The following is a 26,976-nucleotide window of genomic DNA, read 5'->3' as shown; positions in this document are numbered from 1 at the left end:
TTATTTATTTGAGACGGAGTCTCGCTCTGTTGCCCAGGCTGGAGTGCAGTGGCCGGATCTCAGCTCACTGCAAGCTCTGGCTCCTGGGTTTACGCCATTCTCCTGCCTCAGCCTCCCGAGTAACTGGGACTACAGGCGCCCGCCACCTCGCCCGGCTGGTTTTTTTGTGTTTTTTAGTAAAGATGGGGTTTCACCGTGTTAGCCAGGATGGTCTCGATCTCCTGACCTCGTGATCCGCCCGTCTCGGCCTCCCAAAGTGCTGGGATTACAGGCTTGAGCCACTGTGCCCGGCCAGTTGTTTAATAAATAGTTTTGATACTTAGAAATAATGAACCACAGAGGGTGTTTCATTCTTCCCAATCCACACCAATCCCTAATCAAACATCCTACTTGCTGCTAGCAAATAGGTGAGACAGGCAATTAAAGACATAGCCAGTGGAAGTAAATAACCTTTCTGGAAAACAGTTGGCAATGCATATCAGGAGCCTCAAAAAGTTCTCGCTTTTGGACTCCAAAATTCCACTTCTAAAATTCTGTACTAAAAAATAATCAGAGATGTGAATGACATTTTATATGAAATACTATGTTTATTAGCAGTAAAGGGAAAACAATTTATAGAGTAAACATATGTTCGATAAATTGATATAGCCAGACAAATAGAATATTGTATCACCATTTAACATTTTCTTTGAAGAATAAATGAAGAAATGGGGGATAGTAAAAGAAGTGTTAAATTATTATATTATAATGATCCAAAGTTTACTCATGCTCTCAGATACAGCTGTGTGTATGGGTGGATGTATGTGTGCATGTTTGTGTTTGCATGTGTGTGTGCATATAAAAGACCAAAAGCAAATGTGGCAAAATCTTCCAGAGTTTATGTCTGAGTGATATGAGACTGAGATAATATTTTATTCTATATATTCTTACTCTTTATATTTTCCAAGTTCTCTAGAGTGAGCATTATTTTTCTAATTGCTAAAAATGAACTTTATAAAATGATATGTGCATTTCTCACAAAAAATACAAATTTCTTAGCTAATCATTTTTAAATCTAGTCTTAACAAATATCACTTCAAGTTACTAAAGTCACCTGACTGCCCTGTATTTTGCAGCTGACACTTCCTCCTGATCTGAACAATAACCATCTCATTTTCACACTGAAATGAGATTCGGATTCCATGCCACTAAAGTGATTCTCAGGGCTCAAATTGCCCAGATTCAGGCCTCTGGTAAAAGATTTAATTGTTTTGGGTGAGAATTACATTTGGCTTGCAGCAATGACTTAAAATGAGTGTTCCTGTTGTTGCTTGGCAGAGCTGTGTTTTAATGGTGCAGGACTAAATTTTAGATCTGTGGTTTTTACAAGAATGTCTGATACCCACAGGCATGTCACACTGTTACCTCATATCTGATCATTCCATTGTGCAGATTTATCTTGGCTAGGATGCTTTGATTTTGCTTCATGTTATTGCCAAACTGACTTAGCAAAGAAAACTCCAGTTTTCTTAACAACTTTCTTTGTGTCCTTCTGAATTCTTTACAGCCTTATTTAACATTACTTACAGGGAGAGAGTATTAAAAAAAATATTCAACTTTAGCTTCAATAATGTACTTTTCTTTTCACTAAAGTTAAATGTTAAGAAGGAATCCCTTCTCAGGGAATCAATTATGGGTTATAAGAATGTAACAGATCTTCTCGCACAATATGGTATCTCAAACATACAGGAATACAGATTCTTGGAATTAGCAGGGAAAAACTCAGTACCTCCCATCTGGATTTCTTTGTTCTTCACTTGGAATTATGAGCAAACATCCTGAGTGATCTATCCTGGATCAACCCTCTTCTAGGGCTGAATGTGTAAACTAAGAATTATTCCCAGAAGCCAGCATGGGTTAGGGAGATTCATTTTAACCCCTTAGGTAAAAATAAATGCTGGTCATTCCCTTGCATGTTTGTCTGTGCCTCAGGGACTCAAGTTCAGCTACATACCTCAAACTCTTGTTGCCTCCCAGGGACAAGAATTAGATCACTACTCTACCTGTAAGAGAACCCTAAAATTACTTTGCATTTTCACTCTCTTCTGATGGCAGAGGAAATCGTGACATAAAAATCAAAGAGTTGCTGGGTGCAGTGTCTCATGCCTGTAATCCCAGCACTTCTCATGCCTGTAATCCCAGCATTTTGGCAGGCCGAAGCGGGTGGATCACGAGGTCAGGAGTTTGAGACTAGCCTGGCCAACATAGTGAAACCCCATCTCTACTAAAAATACAAAAAATTAGCTGGGCATGGTGGCGGGCACCTGTAATCCCAGCTACTCAGGAGGCTGAGGCAGGAGAATCACTTGAACCTGGACGGCGGGGGTTGCAGTGAGCCAAGATCGTACCATTGCACTCCAGCCTGGAGGATCAGGCAAGACTCCGTCTCAAAACAAACAACAAAAAAAGCAAATAGTTGATGTAGAGGAAAGCCATCTCAGATGCACATTTTTCTTGCATTTTATTAAGAGATAATTATTTTATATCTAGTATATAACTGCTTAATGCTGGATAATATATGATAAAATTGCTTTATTTTTAGAGTCCAATTAATTAACTAGTTCTCCAGGTCTGTAATAACATGCCAAAAAGGGCAACTATTTCAATTAAGCAGGAATCAGTCACTTTTCAGCTATTGTTTTTCTTTCTTTTTCCCCCAATTGAACTCAAGCAAATCAGCTGCCAAAATAATAAAATGATTCAAAAAACCCTGGACAAAATCTAACAGCTAATAAGTGTGATTCTCTCCACAAACTAGAGAACTCATTGTGAACCAATCCTAACAGAGGGTGAAAACTCAGAGCAGACTGAAGCTATTCATCGAAGTCTATTGAATTCTAAATGTTTCGATTATTTTGTTCCAAATAATCTGTATTTGTCAAAAAATTATTTCTGTCTCACAATAACACAAAAGAGAAGACTCATCCTGCAGGTCTTCTGCGGTGCACATGACTTCTGTGCACGCCAGCAACCTTAACCGTCAGAGTGACCTCAATTCTACATGTCTCAGAGTGATTTGACTATTTTTCTCACTCAGAATGATTGGAGAGTTATTTCTCTCCTTCCCAGTTCTTTGCAAGTCTCCAACTTAATTCAATCAATATACCAAGGAAAAAAAGATGATAGTGGGTGGAGAGAGGTCTCTGCTTTTGAAAGTTACCAACAATCTACCAAATTCAGATGGGGTTTACATCTGTTCAAGGAGAATTTCTAATTACACAGTGTCTAGGAAGTCCCAATTGTCATTCAGAGATATCTTTTATCTTTTAAAATACGTACCAGGTAGCCATGATCGATGACCTAAAATCTCAGCAGATAACTAGCATCACAAGCATGAACAAAACAAACTGATGATGCAAATGTAATGTACACTAATAGACCTTTTCCTTATGCAGTGATGGATAACTGCCTTTTTGCAAAGGTTAAAAAAATCAGTTTTTCAGGGCCAGGTGCAGTGGCTCACGACTATAATCCCAGCGCTATGGGAGGCCGAGGCAGGTGGATCACCTGAAGTCAGGAGTTCGAGACTAGCCTGGCCAACATGGTGAAACCCCGTCTCTACTAAATATACAAAAAATTAGCCAGGTGTCATGGCGGGCACCTGTAATTCCAGCTACTGGAGAGGCTGAGGCAGGAGAATCACTTGAACCCGAGAGGCGGAGGTTGCAGTGAGCAAAGATCACACCATTGCAGTCCAGCCTGGGCAACAAGAGTGAGACACCATCTCAAAACAAAACAAAACAAAAGCAGTTTTTCAGAAATAGATAAGACTTAGAAATAAATCAGGAGTTTTTTTTCCTTCTTTGTGTTAAAAAATGAGTTTTCTTGGGTTCATCTTTAGCACTACTTTCAGTTGAAGAAAGGAAACCAGACCATCCAGTATCAGTCACTGCTGTCACAGTCAAGTCCCAGCTGGCCCTTGCACATCACACAGAGAAGCAAATTCATCTATGAGCAAAAGACTAAGAAGTTTTAAGAGCAATTGTTCTTATCACAACCTAATCAATAACTAGCGCTTCTTTATAATACTCAACCCATTTCAAGTTCTTTTCACTGAGATTTCACAATTCCTTAACTTGGTCAAATAACCACAAAAAATAATCAATGAACACTGGTTCTACAGAAGAGTCAGAGTCTTTGTTTAGAATCTTTCTATTTCTTTTCCTCTCTACTGGCTCCTAAATCATACAATATAAATAAAAAGAGACAGAATTTTCATAGACACTAGACAAAATTAAAGTCCTTATTTTTGTGAGTCATAAATTTGAGACTCACACACACACACACACACACACACACACACACCCCACACACACACATACAGTACTTCTTGGCATTAAAGAAGTGCCTAAGACCTAAGACTTGGTAATGCTTCTATTAACACACATCTGTGTAGCAGATAATTTCCTGCCATAAATACAGTAGAGAACAACCAAAATGGTCAGCAGAGTAGACAGCAACCTACTTCTTGCAGTGGGAAAACTGAGCTGTCCAATAGACAGACTTGAGAGCTCACCGAGAGTTTTTACACACTAGCCAGTCATTGGGTACAGTTCAAATTTGTGCCTGAGTAAAAAGTACAAATGTTTTCATACTGCAGAACTTCAGGATCTCATGTATAACTGAAACTGCAAATCTTGACTCTGTAACTGCCAAGGGCCTACTTTCCAACTCTCTATCTATCCATATATTATCTACAATTTTTCAGCTTAGATGCAGTCACCTTTTGTTTTTTAAAATTCGCCATAGTTTAGATTACCTTGAATGACCAACTAAAGATGATGTTGTACAGATTTTATGGATTTTGCCAAACACACCCCCCCTTTGGGAAAAACCATTCTTGACATGTGTCTAGTCAAGCCATTCACAATATATTAGTTTAATTGTCAGGAGAACTTACTGAACTTCAAATTATGATTTGGAAGTTTTTCTCTTGAACGGTTCAGTCACTGCTCTTCACGTACTCTCTTTTCCTCCAAACAGTGCTAATTTAGTTCACAGTAAAAAAAACAAAAAATTCATTTATAAAAACCCCGCAAAAGCCCTCTCGGTTCACCTCCCAAGGAAACTGGCCAAGGAAAACTTTCTCGAGGGTTCTACTATTGTGTATAAAGTGAAAACACCGGACAGATAAGTCCTAATATATGCCTTAGTTGCTAGGATTTTACTAAGCACTACATGTGTTAGTTTCATGCTGCGTTTGAAAAATCCTCTCATTTCACATTTAACTTTCAGGATCACAGTATCATGCAATTTATACTAGAATTTAGAAACTACTCAAAGCTACAGGAACTTGATTTACAGATAGTATTATTCCTGTGTGTATCTGGGTGGAGTTCTGCGAATGCGGTTTGAAACACAAAATACAATACGACCACTAGGTGGTGATATGTATCTACTCTCATATTATGAATTAACAGCTACACCACTTAACAAAAGAGAACTTAGAATATGTCCCCCCAAATTGTGATTATGTACTCCATGTAGAAAAAAAAAAAAATTGAAAGATTGTCTGGGATATGTTCTTTCAGTTTGGTGAGTGAAAACACAAAGAGAACACTTTGCAAGCAGACAGACCTCAGTGAACCAGTATTTACCAACCTGACTGCATTCTATTCTGTTGAAGTCCATTCTGTCTATAATCTGGATTTTCTTTCTGACTAAAATGTTCACCTACAGCAGTTGATTCTTTTCCATTCTGTCTTTTAAAATTATCAGGTGATTTACATCAATGGTGAAATTGCATCAGAACCAAAGCCAAATGTGTAATATCCACCTAAAATCCTTAGGACAGGTCAGATCATAGATCAACACCCAAGCACACAAATGCAATGTCTGCAGTGTGAATCACAGTTAGTTTGTTTTTCAGTAACAATTTGTCTAGATTAGCTATGAAAACGTGACACCTGCAGTAAGAACTGACTTCTTTGTGTGCAAACTCTTTTCATCACCTGGGCCACTGCTGTACTCCCAGAGCTACAAAATTCAATCCAAACACACTGGATGCCAAGGGCAAGCAGATAACCGCCGAAGTAGGAAAGCAAATTCCAAATAGAAAACACTTTCCCAAGAGGACAGGTACCTGTTTTAAACATACGCCGATAAGAAACCATCTTTTCATTAAATAACAAACAGAATAACCACTTGGGGTTAGCACCAGCCTTTCAGAACACAGGTCAAATGGTTATCTGAAAAGAGGCTCTGAAGACTACTTATTACAGAAATCAAAACATTTGGTAACTTTAAAATGACTTTTTTATCCCTAGATGGCTGGTGTACACAATAGACATTTGTTTGCAGTCTGGAGGGGGAGTGGGCATTTAACTTTGTCTTGTTTGTTAGGGGCAAATGACTTCCCTGCAAGGTAAAGATAAACCTTCTTCTGATCCTTGTACTTGCTTAAGGTTAGTCTAGTCTGGGTCCTTATTTATTTATATTTTAAGGGAGGTTATGGTTTTGCTGCTGTCTTTTAGTTGAACAGGGTAATTCGCTGACCGACAACTGAAAAGAAAAGAGCAGCTTTGTTTTAAAGGAGAAAGAGCCATTTGTTTTGGTGTCACTACCCTATGCTGGCAGCCTGGAGTTGGATCCTACAAACATGAATATGCTGAAGGGAAGAAAAACTAACTTGGGGTCTCCTGATAGTTGTTAAAGTGGCAATATGCCCATTATTTTCCTAGCTGGCAAACCTCTGTGCGGGAAAGACAATCTGGCCAGCTCTTGAGAACAGCACTAATCTTGTGTAATAGTGTGAGCTCACTGCCCTACAAAGCAGTAATTATCAACGCATTTTCAGAAGGATGTGAGTTACTTGCACTGTGAGACCACTGTCAGAGAGGGGGCCTCAGGCAGAGGCCCACAGAGCAACTTGCATTTAATCCATAGAATGAATGGTGCCAGTAGGCTCCTTTACCCCAAGCTTGTTTGCACAGGTCTCCAGTCATGAAGGGCTAACGATCCAAATGTAAGGAGAGACTGCCAAAACTCATTCAACATTTTTTTTTTTGGCCTTTTCCATGGTTATGCATTGCCTTAAACTAATTAGCAATTAGATTTAAATATCTGCACGTGATTTTAAGGTTGCATAGAAGACTGTTGGAAAAGCATCTGTGAGATGCTACTGCACTAAATCTCCTTTTCTTATTCTTTATAATAATCTTGTCAATTATAAAATGATTTTCCAGTAGTGAGTAAATATGGTTCTTCCAGCTGTTCAACCCACCACTTGTTGTCTGAACTGAAAGACAAGGCAGAGAGTAGGGTTGTGTTCTAGGACTACTCTATGACTCACAATATCTCATATTTAGAATCGGAAGAATCAGTTCTTGATTCCAAATTAAATTAAACTACAACACAAGTCGAAATTTTCATTAAGAACTCAGTAGTCTTTTGCAGAAAGGAATCTGAGAATTCTTCCACTCACGAGTAATGTGTTAAAGGATGAGAAATGAGCATATGTTTTCCTTGGCTTTTGGCTTAATACAATAAAGACTGTGAAGTTTAACATAATTAAATTAATGTTGATATGCAGTGTGACTTGTTCACAGAGAAATGGTATTTGACTTAGAGCTAATGTCACACCACAGCTGACACACATCCATCCGCAAACATTGTATAGAAAGTCTTCTAAGATTTTCAGGTAGGAAAAGGAAAATTTAAATTTTTGTTGTGGAGATTCTGTTTTGCATTGTTTTTCTGCCAAATCATGTGAAATCCTTTCAAACGAGCAGAAACCTACAAACAAGCTTAGAAAGCACCGGAATTAGTTAATACTCCATATTCTCTTTACAATGTCCAAGACATCTGGGAGAGGAAGGGGAATAGGAACGTTTGTGTTTATGAAAGGGTAATAATGATACATTGCTGCAGGAAAAGAATAATGGTTTATGGTCTGTGATTTGTTACTCCCTTTTTTCTGCCCCTTTTAAGTGTCTCTTCCTAGGTTAAGGGCTATTTCTTTATTGTTTCTATCTTTTTCAAAGTTGGCTTTTCTCACAATACTTTGCTTGACAGACTGATGTGTTTATTTATGAAAGAAGAAGGGGCCTCTGGATTTAGAGTCAAATCCACACATCTAGCTATTCTTGTGCATCAACTCGAATCAACTGGTCAAGGGGGACAAGCGGGTGTTGGAAATTGTAGGTGTTAAGTTGCCAAAGCTGAACTATGCTTACCAAAATGAAAAACAAAATGCAAAATTGAGTTATCTTCCAGAAATATTTTTAAGAAGAATTTAAGTTATGAAGATTAATTGTACAATCAATTGTACTAATTATCCTATCAATTAGGTTTTTTTTAGTTTATATTATAACTGCCATAGCAAGATGAGTTGGTTAGAACTAGAAAATAAGATATTTATGAATCTGTGATTTAGTAATTTGTTCTAGAACTTCCTGACCACATTTGGACAAATGGAGGAGAAAGTCTCTCTGTTTTCTCCCAACTGTGGAATGGAAAGTGAAAAGAAGGAAGCTGTGACAACTTCCCAGGAAGCAGGGCAGCCAGCAGCCTCATGGGGGGTGACATTTGAGTCCTGACAACATAGAGATGACAGAAGTAAAAAAAGTGAAGGGGATGCAGAAAATGATTTTTAAAATGTTTAGGAATAAAGTCAGGGCTTTTTCTGCAGAACAAACTAAATCTTCCAAAAGCTCCTCAATATTCTAAAACTGGAATGGCAATGTCAGTTTTATTCAGTCCTCACCTCTACACATGGCCATCTAAAGTGATGGTTCCCTTTGAAGTAAGTGCATCTGATCCACTGAAGACAACAGTGTCCAGTGGGGAGGGGTCAGCTTTGATGGCGCTGGGGGGAATCATTGAAGAAAGGCAAGTAAGGAGCCATGTGGAGCCCAGAGAATCCCCTCATGAGACTCTTACTCCAGAGGGTCCAAGAGAGAAGGAAGCAATATGACAGCTTTAAATGTCTGAGCTCCACAATTTGATTTTAAACCACTTGTTGGAGAGGTTTATCAGACAAGAGAGTACAATGAAGGCATGTAAGAGTTTCTGATAGCTCTTTAATTGGGCTGTCCCATAGACACTATAGTCCTTAGTTGAAAACAGTGTTGTGAAATCATTTTGGAGGTATATTGATAGATAAATATAAATGATTCCATAACGTTCCCTGCCTGTCTGGCTTCCTCTGCACTTGAATAAACAGCCTCAGATAGTGGATTTACAAATGAAGCCCTATCCCATCTTATGCAACCAAACCATTCTTAGCCAAAGCATCTATAAAAAGTAAAATGAGCTGATAACATTTGGGAGTGATATTTCCTTTTCTTTGTTTCACTCCATTTTGGATATAAATAATAAGGTTTCTAAAACTCTTTTTTCTTCAGAAAGTATACCTACGGAATATGTGCCTATCTGGAAAAAAAAATCCTCCTCCAAAGTTTTGAGTAATTGTTGGTTTCTTAAAGTTTCATGGAAAACCAGCCCTGATATAACTCAAACCTGCAGGGGTGGCAGAGTTTGAAAGTTTACTTTCCATTTTTAATTCCCAAAGTTTATTGCAAAGTTGTTTCTAGGACAACCATGGACAAAATTGTCATCATTTCTAGTAAAAACACTTGTTTTCCTTTGGGTTGATACATTTATAAGATGTACTACGTTCGACTATATACTTCTATTTTTAAAGAATATCTTTTTTTTTTTTTTGGTCTTTTCACCATAAAACCCATCTATTATGTTTTGATGTTTTTCATACTGGTACAACTTTAAATAAAATCTTTAATTTAGGTAAACAAAAATGTCGCAAAGAGATTCAGCCAAAAGACATAATGTGTTCATTTCAGGATTCAAAAGGTAGAGTTAGCTGAGCAATGTGTGTATACTGATTATCATTTGTTCATTCAAATATTTATTAAATATCTATTCTATGTCAACTACTCTGCTAGATGCTGAAAAAACAGAGATGAAAGTTAATTCCTATCTCAGAAGGCTCAGTGTCAGCAAGTCAATTTCACAGGGGCCTGAGTTAAGATGGGAAGAGGAGAGAAAAGATGTGGCAGCACAGAAGAGGAGCTCTGAGTTATACCCAGCAAGGAAGGCTTCCTGGAAGGAGACCCTTGGCTATGCAGGGTATTTGACTATTTGTGAGATGAAATTAGGACAAGATGTGAGAATATGCTGAACACTAGGGCCAGTACAGGCAAAGCCCCCCAGGAGTGAGAACCCATGGCTTCTTCCAGGAACTGAGAGTATTTTTGAGGTGCTATCGCTTAGGAAGTGGCAGGTGGAATGGATTGGCTTTGTCTGCCGTACTAATAATTAAAATTTGATACTGAAGGCAATGAGCAGACACTGAAGAAGTTTAAGGGAGCAAGAAGAGTTCATAGCCAGGGAAGGGAAAGGTCATTAGCACTGGAAAACAGATTTGAAGGAAAACACTCTGACTAGTCATTCATTTAACAGTTGGTTTAAGAAAGAACTTATAAGTCAGCTAATAGTATATAAGCTAGATAAGAAAAGTTTGTTTAAGTTTGCCAGCTTTAATGTATATTTAACTTGGATGGTTTAACTGAGTGTCTTTGAAGATATTACTTGGGTGACAAGCAAAGCAATTCATTAGTGAAGTTATTTGTTAGGGTTTCCAATAAAGCAGTAGGTGCATTTTGCTATAGAGAGCAATCCTCAAGTTTACAATAGTCAAGTTAAAGAGTAACTGGGTTAGGAGAAAGCCAAGTGACAAAGTAAAAACTGAAATGTATTAAAAGAAAATAATCTTAATATAAATCACAAGGATAAGGCTAGACACAATTTTCTTCATGAATTCACTTTTGTGAAATTTATTGGGCAAACACCCCAAATAAAAAAATTAATAGATTTTTAAAATATAACAGAAATAAGAATTTGGCATTTTATCAATGATAACAACATTCTATTATAGTGGCCAGTAATGTGGAATGAATCCATCAGAATCTCAAGAATAAGGGCAATTTAGATCATTTAGCCAAACAACATCATTAATTTAGTATATTAGTTGAATTAGTCTAGCTGTATAGCATAATAACATTAAATATGATACATTTATACTACAAGTTTATTGAAAGCAAAGTTTAATTATTTCAGTAAAAAGGATCGTTGAAATTGAGACCTAATATAAACTTGTCTGTTCTTACTGGACTGTAAGGCTAAATATCAAAAGATACTTTAAAGTAAATATGAAAGGTTCTTTTTGTTTTAATACTGTTCTACCACCCAAGACGGAAAAGCTCTAATAAATCTTTCAAAGAAAAAAATGGAGGGAGAGAGGGTGTGGAAGAGGAGAGAAATCACTCCAAAACATAAACAAAGTCCTTAAAATTGCACACAGTCAAGTTAACACCATTCCACGTATAAGCAGATACCGCTCCCTGTGACCAAGACTTCACTGTTAGGGATATTTTTAAAAGCAAAAACCTTGGAGTAAACAGCGAAACAAAGCAGAAGGATTTTATTCAAAGGCCTGCACACATATGGAACCCGTTAAGGGGATGGTGACTGTAGAAAAAACTACAAAGGAGTTTAAGGGACACCTAGGCTGTGTCAGAGAGGAAAAGGATAGAGGAAAGGGTGGTTACAAAAGCAAGAAAGTGGGCAGGAGATCAGTCGAATGCGAGGGAGACAGGCTCTAGGACAGATGGTCTGTTCTGTTCCAGAATGTTCAAAGTTAAGGGACACTCCTTAGCACACTTCTATTTTACACAAAGAGTGAATTAAGAAGAAACCAAGGGTCTGTCAGAGTTTTTTTCTGGATTTACTTGTGTCATTTCTTTGATAAACTTTGCTTGTTAATACATTTCATCACGTGTCTTCTTCAAACTGAGGCCCTCGGTGCATTCTCCATAATCCTTACATTTCAAGTGAAAGTGCCAACTAATTAAGAGTAAGGTTCTTGTTTACGTTGTATAATTATCTATATTAGCTTATGTTATCTTCCTCTGGAAGTTTCAGAGGAAAATTTCAGAGGAAAATCAATATTTCTTTTTTGACAAGGTGCAATGCTCACTAATTTACCACGTTTAGGACCATTCTAGACTATGGAAATGGTAACTGTTATGTTTTTCAGAGTATTTGTGTACCTACATTAAAAATTAACGGCCACAGACAAAAACTAGTTGAGTTGCATTGCTTTGGCATAGAGGAATAATGACATATGATGAATCAAGCTCACCTGTATGGCACTTGGCAGGAAAGATAAATTTCCTAAGATATTCTACAGAACCCACATAGCTGCCAGATATAGACCAATATGAAGTCTCTTTAACCAAGCACACAGGAATAAAGGATTACACTTTATCTCAGACGCCATGAAAAATAAAAAGCAGGGAAAAGAATCACTTCTTGAAAGACGTGAACTGCTAAGGGAGAGACCAGAATAAACATCTAGTAACACACATACATGCTAAGAATAAAAACACACACATCAAATCTGTGTAACCAATGACAGATTAGAAATAGACGGGACTTGGTTCAGTCAGGTCAATGTGTAGGCAAAAGAGATTTTTTCATACACTCCACCTGGTCAAATGCAGCTATTCTAGGCTCAGGGCTGGAATCTATAGGAACCCAGACAATAGGTACACTTTGGGATAAGTTATGGGCTGCATCTGCAAAGCACAAGTAAGTAGTAACTAGATAGAAATGGCCAGCTGAGTCCTGGGCAAGTCAGCTTCTGTATACATGATGGGGGCTCACAAAACCCTGCACTTTTCACTGGGCTATAAATAAGGGAAATTTGTGGGAGGTAGGCGTAATAGTGGCACCCTAAAACCCAATGTATTCCGTGAGAATGAAGTACACATTTAACAAGGAAAACTCATTAAATGTATACACTGTATGATATACGTTAATAAAATTATAAAAAACAGTTTATAATATATAGAAATAATCTCAATCATATGTTCACTTAGAAATTAATAAGAACAAAATTATCTTCAGTTAAAATGAATGTAATGTAAAGATTCATGCCATACCAATCGCTATTAATGGAATGGACCAGTATTATCCCCCTAAGTACAGCAAAATGAAAACATAAAGAGGCAACAATTGCAAATACACATCCAATACATCCAGCCAGGACAACTATTAATAGAAGAAACTGAGACTACTGATTCTAAGGTTGTGTTTCCTATAGTTTACTGGGAACATATTTTAAGAACAACCTACTTTTCCCTATTTTTCTCACATCTTGCCAAAGAACCTACTTAAGAACTTCAATGACAAACAGTGAAACAGTGTTGATTAAACATAAACAGTGGTGACAGAGAGAGAAACTCAGGTCTTATTTTGGGTTACTCGAAGCAAAAATTTAATAAAGGATATACTCTTTTTAAAGCCAAGAAGGTACTGGTCAGATGAAACTGTGGCTTTGGAGACAAGCCTAAGTTCAAATTCTGGCTTCATCAGTTAACAGCTTTGTGATTCCAGGCAAATAGCTCAGTCTAACTGACCTTCCCTTTCTTCACCTGTCAAACAGGTGAAGGAAAACCCAATGCCTCTTGTAACAGTTATTGTGGGGAATAAACATATGCAAGGGCTTAATACAGTGGCTAACACATAGATAAAGTGAGTAGTGTGTCCATGACGGAGCAGCTTCCCTTAAGACACAGCAGAACTTCCAAAAGCAGAGATTACTTTGGCATCTGTTTTAGAATGAACCTTATATTTTGCCAAACTCATTAAATCCAAACAAGTGGCAGATAATGAATGAAATTGAAGTACCTAAGTAATTCACACACAAAAAGGCCTTTAAAATTATCTTCAATTTTTTACATTTTGTTTCTAATTTAGAATTTAATTTACACTTACTATCTAGCCCAGTGGATCCCAACTTTGCATTTCAGAATCGCCTGTGGAACACTGAGAAAATACAGTGGCTAGAGGTTTTGTTGTAATGGACCTGGGAGAAGGCCTAAGCACCAGTTTTTAATTACATATTCCAGGTGATTCTAATGAACAGCCAGCACTGAGTACCACTAGTATAGCCAATCACATTTGAACGCTTTCTAAAAAATTAGATTTATTTGAGTTCAGTAAAAGTGACTCAAAACAGCTTCACCTATTCTAAGAAACTATTATAGCCTTCTCAAAGTTGTGGCCAGCATTTCCAAGTCACTTCTTTCTTCAAAATATAGAAAACCAGTTGAAATACGTAATTAGTCAGCAGAGATTCGTAAGATCATATCAACAATCTTCTTTAAGATAAAAATAAATGCATATTTTTGCTTGGAAATGTGCCATGCCTTATAGCAGATTTCCAATGCCATTTTTAAGAGGGAACAGTATTTTTTTTAAAAGGACTTTTCTCCTACATTTATTCTTCTCTTCTTGCTCTGAAGCTAGAAAAAGCAAAGATAACCATCTGAAAGACAGACCCAAGGTAATTCTACTAATTGTCTGGTTTTCTGGTTTGATGGAAATCTACTACACTCCTCTTTTAAAGAGAACCACAACCATTGAAGAGAGAACTGGATGTTGGATCAGTTAGCTTGGAACTCTTCTAACCCTTCCCTGTTTCACTGAGTGACCTTGAGCAAGTCACTTGTCTCCAGTCTAATGCACCCTCTGTAATGTGCAATCAGTGCACAGTACCAAATTTCCAGAAGGTAGAACTTGACATCATTTTCAAGGACATCTTACCAGTGTGCTGCCATCAGTCCAGCGGAAGTCATGCTCAAACATCTTGTCATTGAGGCCTATCCACTGATAATCATGGCCCACACCTAAGGGATAGGAAACCACACAGATATTGGTACTACTTTTCCATATATGGATGAAACTATATCAAAGAAAATTATTTTCAGGATGAATCATGTTTATTTAGTTGCTCATAAAAATCTCTCCTAGTCTATCTTTTGCTCTTCTGCCCAATGTGCTTTAAATGAAAAAGTTAATGTGCAAACACTGTAAAGCATTAAAGTATGACATAGACAATAATTTCCCTAGCAATTTACTATAATTAATTTTTTTTCCATCCTCACTCATGATAGAAATGTTCTATTTTTCTGTTGTTGTTGTTAAGTGATGCCATTGGCAAAAATTCAGTGGCCCAATGAAATGTGCCAGATCTTATCCATGCTACCCTCATTTTGGAAGCCATGTGTTTTTTTTTCAAAGCATTTTAATTAGTGAACACCTAGACAGTTCTACAAATTTATCCTCAAAAATATTTACTTTTACCACAAGATGAGTCACTGGCAAGGATATCACACAGTAAAGTTAAATGAACCTCTATCCAGATTACAAATTAACAAACTTCTAAAAGATAGTAGGCATCATGAGAAAATATTTAATAGAACATCAAACAATGCTTCATGAGGCTGGGAATGGTGGCTTACGCCTATAATCCCAGCACTTTGGGAAGCAGAGGTGGGAGGATTACTTGAGGCCAGTAGTTCAAGACAAGCCTGGACAATATCGTGAGACACTATCTCCTAAAAAAATGCTTTATAAGCAACAAATTTCTACATATTGCTACATGAAAACCATTTGCCCTCCTTTTTGCTGCAGTTGAAGGAGTTATTAAACAGCTCTGATATTAAGTTTCATTAGCTTTCAATCTCCACCTATTCAAGTTCTTAGGATGGAGCTCACTTTCCACAGTTTAAAATATTTAGAAACTTGAATGAGAATCAATATGCCCAAAGGGTAAGATTAGGGTACTATTATTAACAATTCAATTTTAATTAGCAGGACAAAAATAACTGAAAGTAACTGTAATTTTAGACAGGCATATAAATATTCAAAATAGAGACTATGAAAGTATAACCACAGTAAGAATTCTATTGAGCCATAAGAATTGGCTGTTTTTGTAAATTTAAAAATGATCAAATAGCAATTTCTTATGATTCAACCTATAGCAAGTGTTTCAACCATTACTGCCGGCCGACTAACCAATGCCTACATATATTATAGTTGAATGTTTCCCAAAATGGGGGACTTAGGCGAGATGATTTTAAGTAACCCACAGATGAGAGATTTGATAAGTTGTATTATGATTGAAAAAGCTACTTCTTTTCACTTGCACACAGACAAAACTAAGAGAGTGATGAGAAAGAGTGAAGTTCCCAGAAACTCATGTCTATTTGGTACATACGATTAACAAACGTTTGTTCTTCGTGAGACAGGATGCTTGTGAGATGGGCACCCTGCAGACGGCATTCCCGTTCAGCTGCATCCCATGTGCGTCGATGGGCAAAGTATTTGTAGCACTGCCCTTGGAATTTGTGCCAGCCATAGTCACATGTCTCAGTGTCTGAGAAGAAACAGGCAGGAGCTTATTAAACACACACACATCATTCAAACTTGGCACCCTGATCCAAGTGTTAATAGGATACCCAAGCCAGTATCTGTGCAATGTCCCTGAAGTAACTGATTCATAAAATTTAGTCATGATGACAAAGAAATTATTTTAAAGTTAGCCCAATTGATTCGTGTGAAGTGGATGGCTGTACATCTTTGGACTGCAAAGGCAGCATCTAACAGCAACTTCCTTGATTAAAACCAGAGAAAACTGGAAGAGGGGCCAGCCAAAATCTCTTGGGCGGCTATAGTGTTGGCTGACTTACTTGTGAAGCAACTGGGGCTAATTCCTTACCAACACAACTTTTCTAAGAGACTCATTCAAGTGATAGATAAGAATTCCTGCTAATAGGATTACGAATGCCCTATTTGCATAACAACTTCAAAGGTTCTGGAAGTAGTCCTCTCCCACTTCCCAAAGAGATATCTGAGAAGTCACAGGCTCTTGTCATAGGAAACTGACAAAGAGAAAAAAATCCGTTATGAATAGGTACCTTTTGGGATATAACTAGAGCTGTATGCCTTCTTCCTAAAAAGAAAGGTAAGATAGGTAACGCCCAATGAAAATGCATCAAGATTTTAAGTTTATTAAAAATAAAATAAAATAAATTATTTAACTCATTCCCCTATTCCACCAGGTCATATACATATGTGTGTGTGTGCGTGTGTGTGTGTGTGTGTGTGTGTGTGTCACAATAAGCACACTATAACTGATACTCCAGTGAGATGAAAATATTTTTCAAATATATCTAAATTTTACACTGGCAGTATCAGCTACACTTTCTAGGTTGCCAATTTTTACATAATTCCACAGGAAAGTAGCCTTGTTCACAGCAACTGTATTCTTCACTGGCAGTCTTCCCACAGAATCACTCATCCACAGGTGGGGTTACACTATATATTAAATCATAATCAGTAGAAATAATTTTGACTTTCACAAAATACACCCCACAATTATATTGAAGTTGTTGCATATAAAAACTAACAAAACTGCAAAGTTTATAGAATTTCAGGCACCAAGAAAACCTTCCAGAGGACCTAATAAGTATCTCCCCCCACCCAAATATGCCGATTAATAGAAGAAAACACGACTGGACTAAATTAATGTTTGCTTTATATGTTAGTTTTGGTGGCCAGATTGAAACTCAGATTGTCTCTTGACTCTCATTCCTGTTACTCCTCTTTCTATAACCGTGGGAAAGTATGAATTCTGAAAGATTTCATTTCTTTCCTGGCTTCAGTGATTAAAACCATACTCACACAACAGATGCAGCTTATCTGAGCGCAGTATTTATTTCAGTTTAGTCTATCAGGCCTGTTGTTTAGTTGCAGCCAGCTGACTAATTCTTTTGAGTAATGTGCACTGGAAGTTTTGCGTTTATTAAAGTGTTGTTTGGAGATCACCAAGTCTCATAGGAAAGGACTCAAGACACAGTTAGATGGTTTGGTATAAAAGTAGCACTCAGTGCCTCAAAATGAAGCAAATTTTGGCTACTTGGATGTAGTGTTTTCACTTTGGGGAAGTTCATTTGTAAGAATTTAGAGGTAAGGTGAGAGGGGTAGGAAGAACACAGCTCTTCCTATATGAGGGTATTAGTTTACAGAGGAGGAGAATCAAACATTTTTTTAGAACATTCTTATGCCAATGTAAATAATGTGATTTGTAATGGCATATAACTTTCCTTAACCATGGACATTATCATTTAACTTAAGATACACGATGTACAATTCTGGAGGATCTTAACCTCTTGAATAATACATCAGAAAAAACTTTTTTACATACCCTTTCTTATCTGCTATTATCCCAATTGGTTTTAGTTTGGTTTCCCCTTTTTTGTCTTTTGTGTGTGTATGTGTGTGTGATGAAGTCTTACTTTGTCACCGAGGCTGGTGTGCAGTGGCATGATCTTGGCTCACTGCAACCTCCGCCTCCCGGGTTCAAGCGAGTCTCCTGCCTCAGCCTCCCTAGAAGCTGGGACTACAGGCATGCACCACCATGCCTGGCTAATTTTTGTATTTTTTGGTGGAGACGGTGTTTCACCATGTTGCCCAGGCTGGTCTTGAACACCTGACCTCAGGTGATCCACCTGCCTTGGCCTCCCAGAGTGCTGGGATTACAGGCGTGAGCTATCGCACCTAGCCCTTTTTGTCTTCTAAATAGTTTATCATTAAGTATTTTTCCTCCTAAACAAGAAAACCCAGATGATCACAAAATGTAGATGAGTGACGACGTCACTACTAACAATGCCAGTCTCAGTTAGCAGATGCATACGTTCCTATCAGAACACAGGTCCAATAAACAGAGGCAGAGTTTCTGTTAAAACCAAACTGGGAGAATGTATTTATTTGTACTATCTAAATCATAGCTTCCCAATGATTATAAATATATCTAGTTTTTGTGTAAAAAAAATAAAGCCAACTATCCACATTGATTCACTTACATTTTTTTTTTTTTTTTTTTTGAGATGGAGTCTCGCTCTTGTCACCCAGGCTGGAGTGTGGTGGCATGACCTCTGCTCACTGCAACCTCTGCCTCCCAGGTTCAAGCTATTCTCCTGCCTCTGCTTCCTGATTAGCTGAGATTACAGGTGCTCACCACCACACCCGGCTAATTTTTGTACTTTTAGTAGAGATGGGGTTTCGCCATGTTGGCCAGGCTGGTCTCGAACTTCTGACCTCAGGTGATCCACCCGCCTTGGCCTCCCAAAGTGCTGGGATTACAGACGTGAGCCACCATGCCTGGCCACTTAAATTTTATTATTCATGAATGCAACAAATATGTAATGAAGGATAATGTGTCAAGCTGCATCTCCCAGGATGCTATTCTGATAGGAGATATTATTCATAGAAATAGTCTATTTGTTTTCTCAACCTTACCTAAAAATTATGTGAAACTCTTTTTATTTATTAAAAGGCAACCCTTGTGGATGACATTTTCCTAAAAATCATTCAATGGATGGAAAGACATCTTATGCTTTAAAACTCCTATAGGTTTTAAAGAGGTTACAGTTTCGATAGATTACAATACAAACCCAGATTGTAGTGTGCACAGCTCCTGGAACATAGAAGGTGAAACTATCACAAACAATGTCACCAAAAATGTATTCTTTTGATGCTGTACAGGTAGTGTTTTCAACATCTCTGACACATAGCCGTCAAGTCCTAAGAAAGTGCCCATCCTCTATGCTTCTCACTGCGCAAGCTGTATCATTGACTTTGGCCAGGGCAGTTTGTGCAGCCAGAACTGCCTCTCTACTGTTCCAATAGCCTTTTCTAGATTGTGTATCTGTAATTATTGCACCAAAATGTGTCCCCCATTTCAGAGTAACTGTGACTTGGGAAGTTACTAGTGCAGAGAACAGAAAATGTCAGCTGAAGGAACACCGACACGGTCATCACCGAACTTTGGATAGAAAATTGTTTAGACAACAAAATTGCTGTTAATGAAGAAAACATTTGTTCTTAGGCAACCTGGAAAGAGGAGAAAAAAATCTTTCAGTATCCTGGCAATAAATCACAGGAGCACAGCTGCACTGCATAAACAGACTGGGATCGATGTTTCTCAGCAAAGAATGTGCATGAAAATCAAACTTGCTTGAAAATAAAATAGAAAGTACCTGAAAGTTAGGTGGCACCAGAAATAAAATTAATTAACACTTTTTACTTTCAATATTCTTTTGAAAAGAAAGAGAAAAGGTCAACAGCACCAAAGTCCCTTCCAAAAATCTGTTACTACTCAATCCATCAGATAAACATAAATACAGGGTTTATCTTTGAGAGTTACTGTAGAAGTGTGAAGATATTCAGAGAAACTTGGGCTGTAGAGTTAAGCCATTTAGGTTCACTTTTCCCACTGTATGATTTACTAGCTGTGTGACATTAAACACATTACTTTTTTTTCTCTGAGCCTTAATTTCTAGCCCATTTAATGCATAGAAATGCCACGCCAACCAAATGAAATGTTCCAGGATGCATCTGATAGTCTGTAAAGTATTACATTTTCTTCTCTGCCAAGAGTTATGCTAAGTCACCAGGATCAGGGACTTTGTTTTGTTTGTATTTCTATCTCCAATGCCCAGAACGGTGCCTGGAAGACAGTAGGTGCCATGTTGAACAAATGATTTTTTGAATTGCTTCTTGTACTTGGAACTAACAGAAGCCAGAATCATGTTTAACATATTGCAATGTCTCAACTGTCTCAGGCTTTTGTTTTCTTCAACAAATGCCATCTTTCTAATGTTTCTACTTTAAGAAGAGGATCTTGCTTGGTCTATCTTTATATTCAAAACCTAAAACAAACAGATTCACCCTATGCAATAAAAAAAGAAAAAACCAACACCTAAAAATGTAGCCATCATCCATCCACTTGGAATGGCAATTCAATACATGCTCCTTTTGGATTTGCATTCATTGCAGTGACGTCCAGATTAACACCATGAAGCAGAATGTGGGACCAGACCAACGTGCCTGAGTGTCTAATGCATTTTCAGTTTGTCTGGTGGAATGGAAGTTTGGCACTGAACACTTTTATCAAAGCCAAACCACTGTACGAGTTTAAGTAGAGGAAATCGACATTCCAAAGCTGAGTGTGCTTAGCACGCAATCTGTTTCTTATTGATGGACCAAGAAATGCTCCCATTAACCACCCAAAATATACTCTCAGGTTGGCCATAAAATGCAAATTACAGGGATCATGAGATTCAAGCCATCGTGAACATAGGGCTTTCTTTCATTCAGAAAAAGTCAACCTTTCTTTAGTAGGAAAATTTCCTGGTGAGCAGATTCACAATATCTTCTACTTAGCATGTGCCAAGGCAAATGTATTCTAACAACTATATCAACTCATTCTCCAGATATGATTGACTATGAAAAATAAGTCCATTGAGTCTCAAGTGCTTAGAAGGAGAAAATAAAAACAGCTAGCATTGAATTCAGTACTCCTTCATACACGAGCCACAGTAAGGTCAGTGCTTAGCTTGTCCCCAAGAAAAATACATATGACAATATTCCTTCTATTGGCTGGATGTCTTTAAATTCAGCTCAGTGTGCCTGCCTGCAATTCCAGTCTATCAGCTAAACAACCATAATCAAGTCAACACTATGACTCAGACATTTTGAACTATCCATGAATAAGGAAACCTAAGGAAATGTGAATTTCCGCTGCAGGAAAGAATATGCATTGAGGCCAAAATTGCTAAAAAAATCAATAATGTTCATCACACAAATGTTGCAATAACTCTTACCTTGTTCACAAAGTGCACCAACATAACTTGGAAGGCAGAGGCACCTGAATGTGTTAAAACCATCAACACAAGTGGCTCCATTCCGACAGGGATTAGAGTGACATTCATCAAAATCTGAAACAAAATAGTAAAAGCTCACAAAATACTTTCAAAAAGTATCAAAGAATTCCATTTAGTGTGAGGTTACAAGACAACATACAAGACAGCCAGTTAAATTTGAATTTCAGATTTTAAAAAAGTACAATTTTTTAGCATAAGTATGTCCGTGCTATATTTAAGGCAAACCTATACTATCAAGTTATTCCTTTTTTACTTGAAACTCAAATATAAGTGGCCATCCTGAATTTTTATTTCCTAAATTTAGCAACCCTAAGAAAATGTCAAAGGTATTCAGAGTAGGGTCATTGTCTCCACTGCTAATAAATGAAACAGATAAGCCCCAAAACTAATGAAGAACCAACACCCCCAGCCTTCCCACCTCCAATCATGGCTCATTCTCTGATTACCTCGCACATGGAATACTCAAAGTATCTAACTGGCCTCACCATCCCTGGGCCCCTTCCTCTCCAATATATCCATCACTCTGCTAAATGTCATCTTTTTAAAACACAGTCATGATAATTTTATTCTTTTACTTTCAAACATTCCATGGATCCCAATTGCCCAGGGCAGCAGTCTTCAAGGTGAGCTCCCTGGGCCACAGCATCAGCATCACCTAAGAATGTTAAAAATCCACATTTCCAATTCTACCCCAAATCTACTGAATCATGTACTTCGAGGTGGAGACAACAATCTGTTTTACCAGCCCTCTGATGCATGCTAAGGTCTCAGAATCACTTGACTAGAGTGTGAAGTAACACTATTCGGTATCCTGAACTCAGGACCTTCTTAGACCATCAGGGCTTTCTAGACCCAACCTGCTTTCTGGTACTGTCTCCCAATGTCTCTCTCTCCCAAACCCCTAAGTAGGCATACCTGGATCCAGGCCGTCATTCAAATGCCTTCTGTAGTTTTTGGCCTCTGTGCTTTTGTTTGTTGTGTCCATATCTCCCTCCACCACCTGTCAAATCTTCCCAACTTTAAAATCTATGTCAAATAAATCTTTCTACACAGATTCTAATCTTTCTACATATGATCTCCCCTGATGAAATTAGTGGCTTTATTTCCATAGCATTTTGCAATTACACTAAAAATTTAATGTTTAAGAATATTTTTAAATGAATAAACAAAGCAAGTTAAATTTCTCAGTCATATAATGTATTCTTACCTAAAGAAATGGTCTTAGTAATGATGCTATTATATAGTAATAATACCAAACATGTTTATGGTGCTTGCTGAGTGCCAGACACTTTGTCACCCAGCCTGGAGTGCAGTAGCATGAACACGGCTCACTGCAGCCTCGACCTTCTGGGTTCAATCTATCTTTCCACCTCAGCCTCCCAAGTAGCTGGGACTACAGGCACGGTTAATTTTTGGTTTTTTTTTTTTTCAGAGGTGGTGTTCTGCCATGTTGCTCAGGCTAGTCTCGAACTTCTGGGATCAAGCGATTCGCCCACCCTGCCCTCCCAAAGTGCTGGGGTCATGGGCTTGAACCACCGCCCCGGCCTCGTTGACTTTTTTTTTTTTAAGTACTCTTTTAATATGAATGTTGGGATTGTATCTCAATATTTATGTATAATTTAAAGTGTTATTGGTGAGCTTTCTTTACTCAACCATTGTAAGCAAATCAAGCAAACCTTCATGATATCTCTAAAAGGAACATCTGGACAACATATTTCATCATTCTTTTCTCAGAAGTGAGGTCTATATGTAGCCAAATCAACACTGGTGCCTTCTTTTTTCTTTAAAGAGAAGGATGCCTAAATAAGAATATGTAAGGGTCAATTATATTCCTTGGAACCGAAAGAGAGGCAGGCACCAGCAATTGCACAGCTCCCTGAGGCTGAGGCACGTTGGGCTGGTTCCTGCGAGTCAGGGAAAGGTCTTTCCCATTCCAAATGACAAGAAAAACTTATCCGAAAACTAGGGACTAAGCTCTCTACCTTTTATTATTTTCCTAATTTTTAAGTCTAGCTTTCTAAAAAGATTTTTATACTGAAATTGATTTTTATTTATATGCAGATTTGGGAGATAGATGTACATTTTTGTTAATATTTATGCATCTTTATATTTGTAAATTCTACCTGTAAAAACCACAAAAAGGCTCAGCAGGCCTCACTGAGTCTTGGGTATGTTAACAGAATTCACTGAACGTCTGTACCCATTTTCCAGCCCCTAGTTAATTACCCTCAGATTTTAACTTCAAATAACATATAATTAATCTACACATGGGTTTCTCTGAAATCTCTGATTGATTCGACAACATAAATTCTCCCCCAATATATCTTCTGTGAAAGAACTGCACCCTTTCAGTCAAGTACCATCTTACCAAGTTCACACTGGTCTCCACTGTATCCTGGCACACAGGTGCATACATAGGAAGTTTCAGTAGGATAACAGGTGCCTCCGTTAAGGCACGGGTTCATTTTGCAACGATCAGGTCCTACCATATTCAGGAAAGTAAGAAAAGCAATTAGGCCCATCTCTAACGTTTCAGTGTATTTTAGCATAAAATGCCCCATATTGCTACCATATTATAGGCTTTACCATAGCAATTTAGAGTTACTACATATAAAAATTAACATTAACTTTACTCTCTGGAGTGTTTCTTGGCATTATAACTAATTGTTACAAATTGCATCTATTCATTTCTGGGATTCAATCATGATTACTCTTAAAGGATATTTTTTGTACTGTATCTGGCAACTAATATATTCTACTGCAGATTTAGTTGGCATGATAATGGCAATTGATTTTAGTCAAAAATGATTACACATATGTGCACAGTGAATGGAAAATGTATTCTTTTAAATGGGGTTAGTTCATGTGAAATGGCTGGATACACAGAACATGCATTCTTTTTAGCAGGTTGGCTTGTTATCATCATTTGAATTATTATTGCCTTTTACCACTTAATGCTCAGAAACTGTTTTTCTTCGAAAGTGTGCACTGAAGTCTCTTCTGCTACATTAATATGCTTTTTCCAAAAACACGTTCCAAATGTACTCCTTTAAACTATACTTGAAGAAAAGCAACACATGGATTAAACTCTACTGTAGAAAAACAAACCCAAATACAAAAACCTCACCTAAAATGAAACACCAAGTTTTTATTATAATTTTCTTATTAAAATACAAATAAAACTGACACTCCTGGGAGATAAATATAAAGGTTGAAGACATAAATTTATGAGGACAAACAGTTTAAATATATTTTCTAAGTGCAAATACTTTTATACCACTTGAAGCATATATTTTACGCTGCAATATTGCTTGGGTAAGTGTATTTTCATTGAGTTTATACTTATTCTTTGTATATTGTTTCAGAACTGCTTACATTTCCAAATGTTCAAAGATCCAAATGAGAGTTGAAAGTTTTACAAAATAATTGAAATAAACTAGATTATCTATGGAATACACCCATATTTTCAAGAATCTTAAGTCCTGAAACCCTGAAATAATTACACGTAAAAGAAGAAAGATGTCTAACTTCTTATGAAACATTAGCTTAAAGAATATTAGGATAAACAAGGTACTGCTATAAAAGATAACTGAGGCTTCCCCACACCAGAAAGTCAAACTCAAATTCTGACTGTTAAGTAAATTCTGGATGAATATAAACCTGGATAGGAACTCATTCCCACGTTTGGGATTCACATTAAAATTAGGTTAACTCAGATGCATCAACTGCTCCACAAACTTCCCTGAATTTTCTAAGACAGTTTTTCCTGTAGTTCCAAAACTGTTTGAAACCTCCCTAACACTTTTAGCTTTCTGGATCTGAAAGTACAAGTACGCTGCCAGGATGACAAGGCTGCAGTTAACACACACCATAGCCACATGCTGCCCTTTGTGCTGAATCCAAATGACACTATGTGAAAGTGCTTTATCAGACTGTGATGTGCCACACAAATGTGAAGAAGTACTACTACTATTCCCACCACTGACACTAGACACAATGCTGAGACTATGAGACAAGGACTGAATGAGTCTGTGAACTGGAAGTCGTTCCAATTAAAAGGAAACTTCTGTTTTTATGAATGTTATTCTCCCCTAAACAGTTCATATTAACCTCTGAAAGCTGAATCTGCAACAGATAGACCAGGTAATCCCATATGAGCTGCTGTTTACTGAATGAAACTAAAGAGACCATTTGTTTTGCAATGAAGACGCAAACTATAATTCTTGGTAAATATTGCACACTGGATAATTGGTACATATTTCTCATTCGTCAAACTAAACTCTATATGTACCTAGTTATTACCAGTTATTTTTATAGCATATTTTTAACAAACTGAAGTATATTGACCTAAATTAAAAAACGATAAATATTAGCCAAATTACTAGATTATCATTTACAGATTAAACACAGTGATAACAAAAAACCCAATGTCAACTACCTTTGATCAATTTTCCTCAAAATATTTCAAGCCATTTATTAAACATTGTACTTTCTGACTATTTTACTCTTTCTGAAGCACATCAAAATAAAGCATTGGTGGCACAAAAGGTAACATTGATATGATCAGAAGAATAATTTTAATGATAGTCATGGCATAAAACATATTAATTAAAATAAAACATATATTTTCAACCAAGACAGACATTAAAGTACAGATTTTTTTCTCTTTTTCCAGGTAGCAGCTAGCTGGTGATGTCTATTTGTGGATTCCACTAACATTGTTAATTTAAATAATAACATTCTGGGAAAACACCATTAGAACTGATTTCTTAACATTCTCAGGCTAGATTAAGACGAAAATAAATTCTACAAAGTAAATATTCCAAGATTCCTGGTTCATATATTATTTAATATCAATTGTTTATTTTTATACTATACTGAAACCAGCAAAGAGCAGTGAAAGGACTATGGACTTTAGAGTAGAGCTAAGCTGGGTTCAAATCCTACTTTTACCACAAGGTGGCTGTGCCACCTTGGGCAAGTTACCGAACCTCTCTGAATCTTCACCTCTTACTCTTTCACATAGGGCTTATATAGCCTTTTTGTGACAATCAGAAGAGATGGCTTATATGAATCAGTATCAAATTCATGCTTTCCATACATTCACTAAATAAACAGAAAACTTCTCTCAATAGGCAATATGTTTATATAATAAATGACTACTCACTACTGGTAGGCACTGTGTTTGATGCATTATGTAAACTGTCTTAAACAAAGACATTGCATACAAGTATGAGCTGATATTGATACTGCACAAACTCTGAAATAGTTATTAGAGCTATTTACTACTCTCAAATGTTAAAGGCCTGACAGATTTTGATACTGCACCAATAGCATCCATCAA

The 26,976-nt window shown here is 37.2% G+C and overlaps 1 protein-coding gene across 3 annotated transcripts in view; it reads right to left on the bottom strand.

The window, feature by feature from the left end:
* Positions 1-26,976, bottom strand: part of VCAN (versican) — a 110,282-nt gene that overhangs the window by 12,580 nt on the left and 70,726 nt on the right. For all 3 annotated transcript variants that reach the window (XM_001112269.4, XM_015140359.3, XM_015140358.3), the window contains 4 exons: positions 24,001-24,114; positions 21,573-21,686; positions 16,124-16,282; positions 14,668-14,750 (listed from right to left, as the gene is read on the bottom strand). In XM_001112269.4, coding sequence (XP_001112269.3) covers positions 14,668-14,750; positions 16,124-16,282; positions 21,573-21,686; positions 24,001-24,114 — 470 coding nt within the window. The remainder of the gene's footprint in view (positions 1-14,667; positions 14,751-16,123; positions 16,283-21,572; positions 21,687-24,000; positions 24,115-26,976) is intronic.

The sequence above is a fragment of the Macaca mulatta genome, chromosome 6 (assembly GCF_049350105.2).
Source record: "Macaca mulatta isolate MMU2019108-1 chromosome 6, T2T-MMU8v2.0, whole genome shotgun sequence".
Lineage (NCBI taxonomy): Eukaryota > Metazoa > Chordata > Mammalia > Primates > Cercopithecidae > Macaca > Macaca mulatta.
This window is presented reverse-complemented; position numbering and strand designations above follow the sequence as displayed.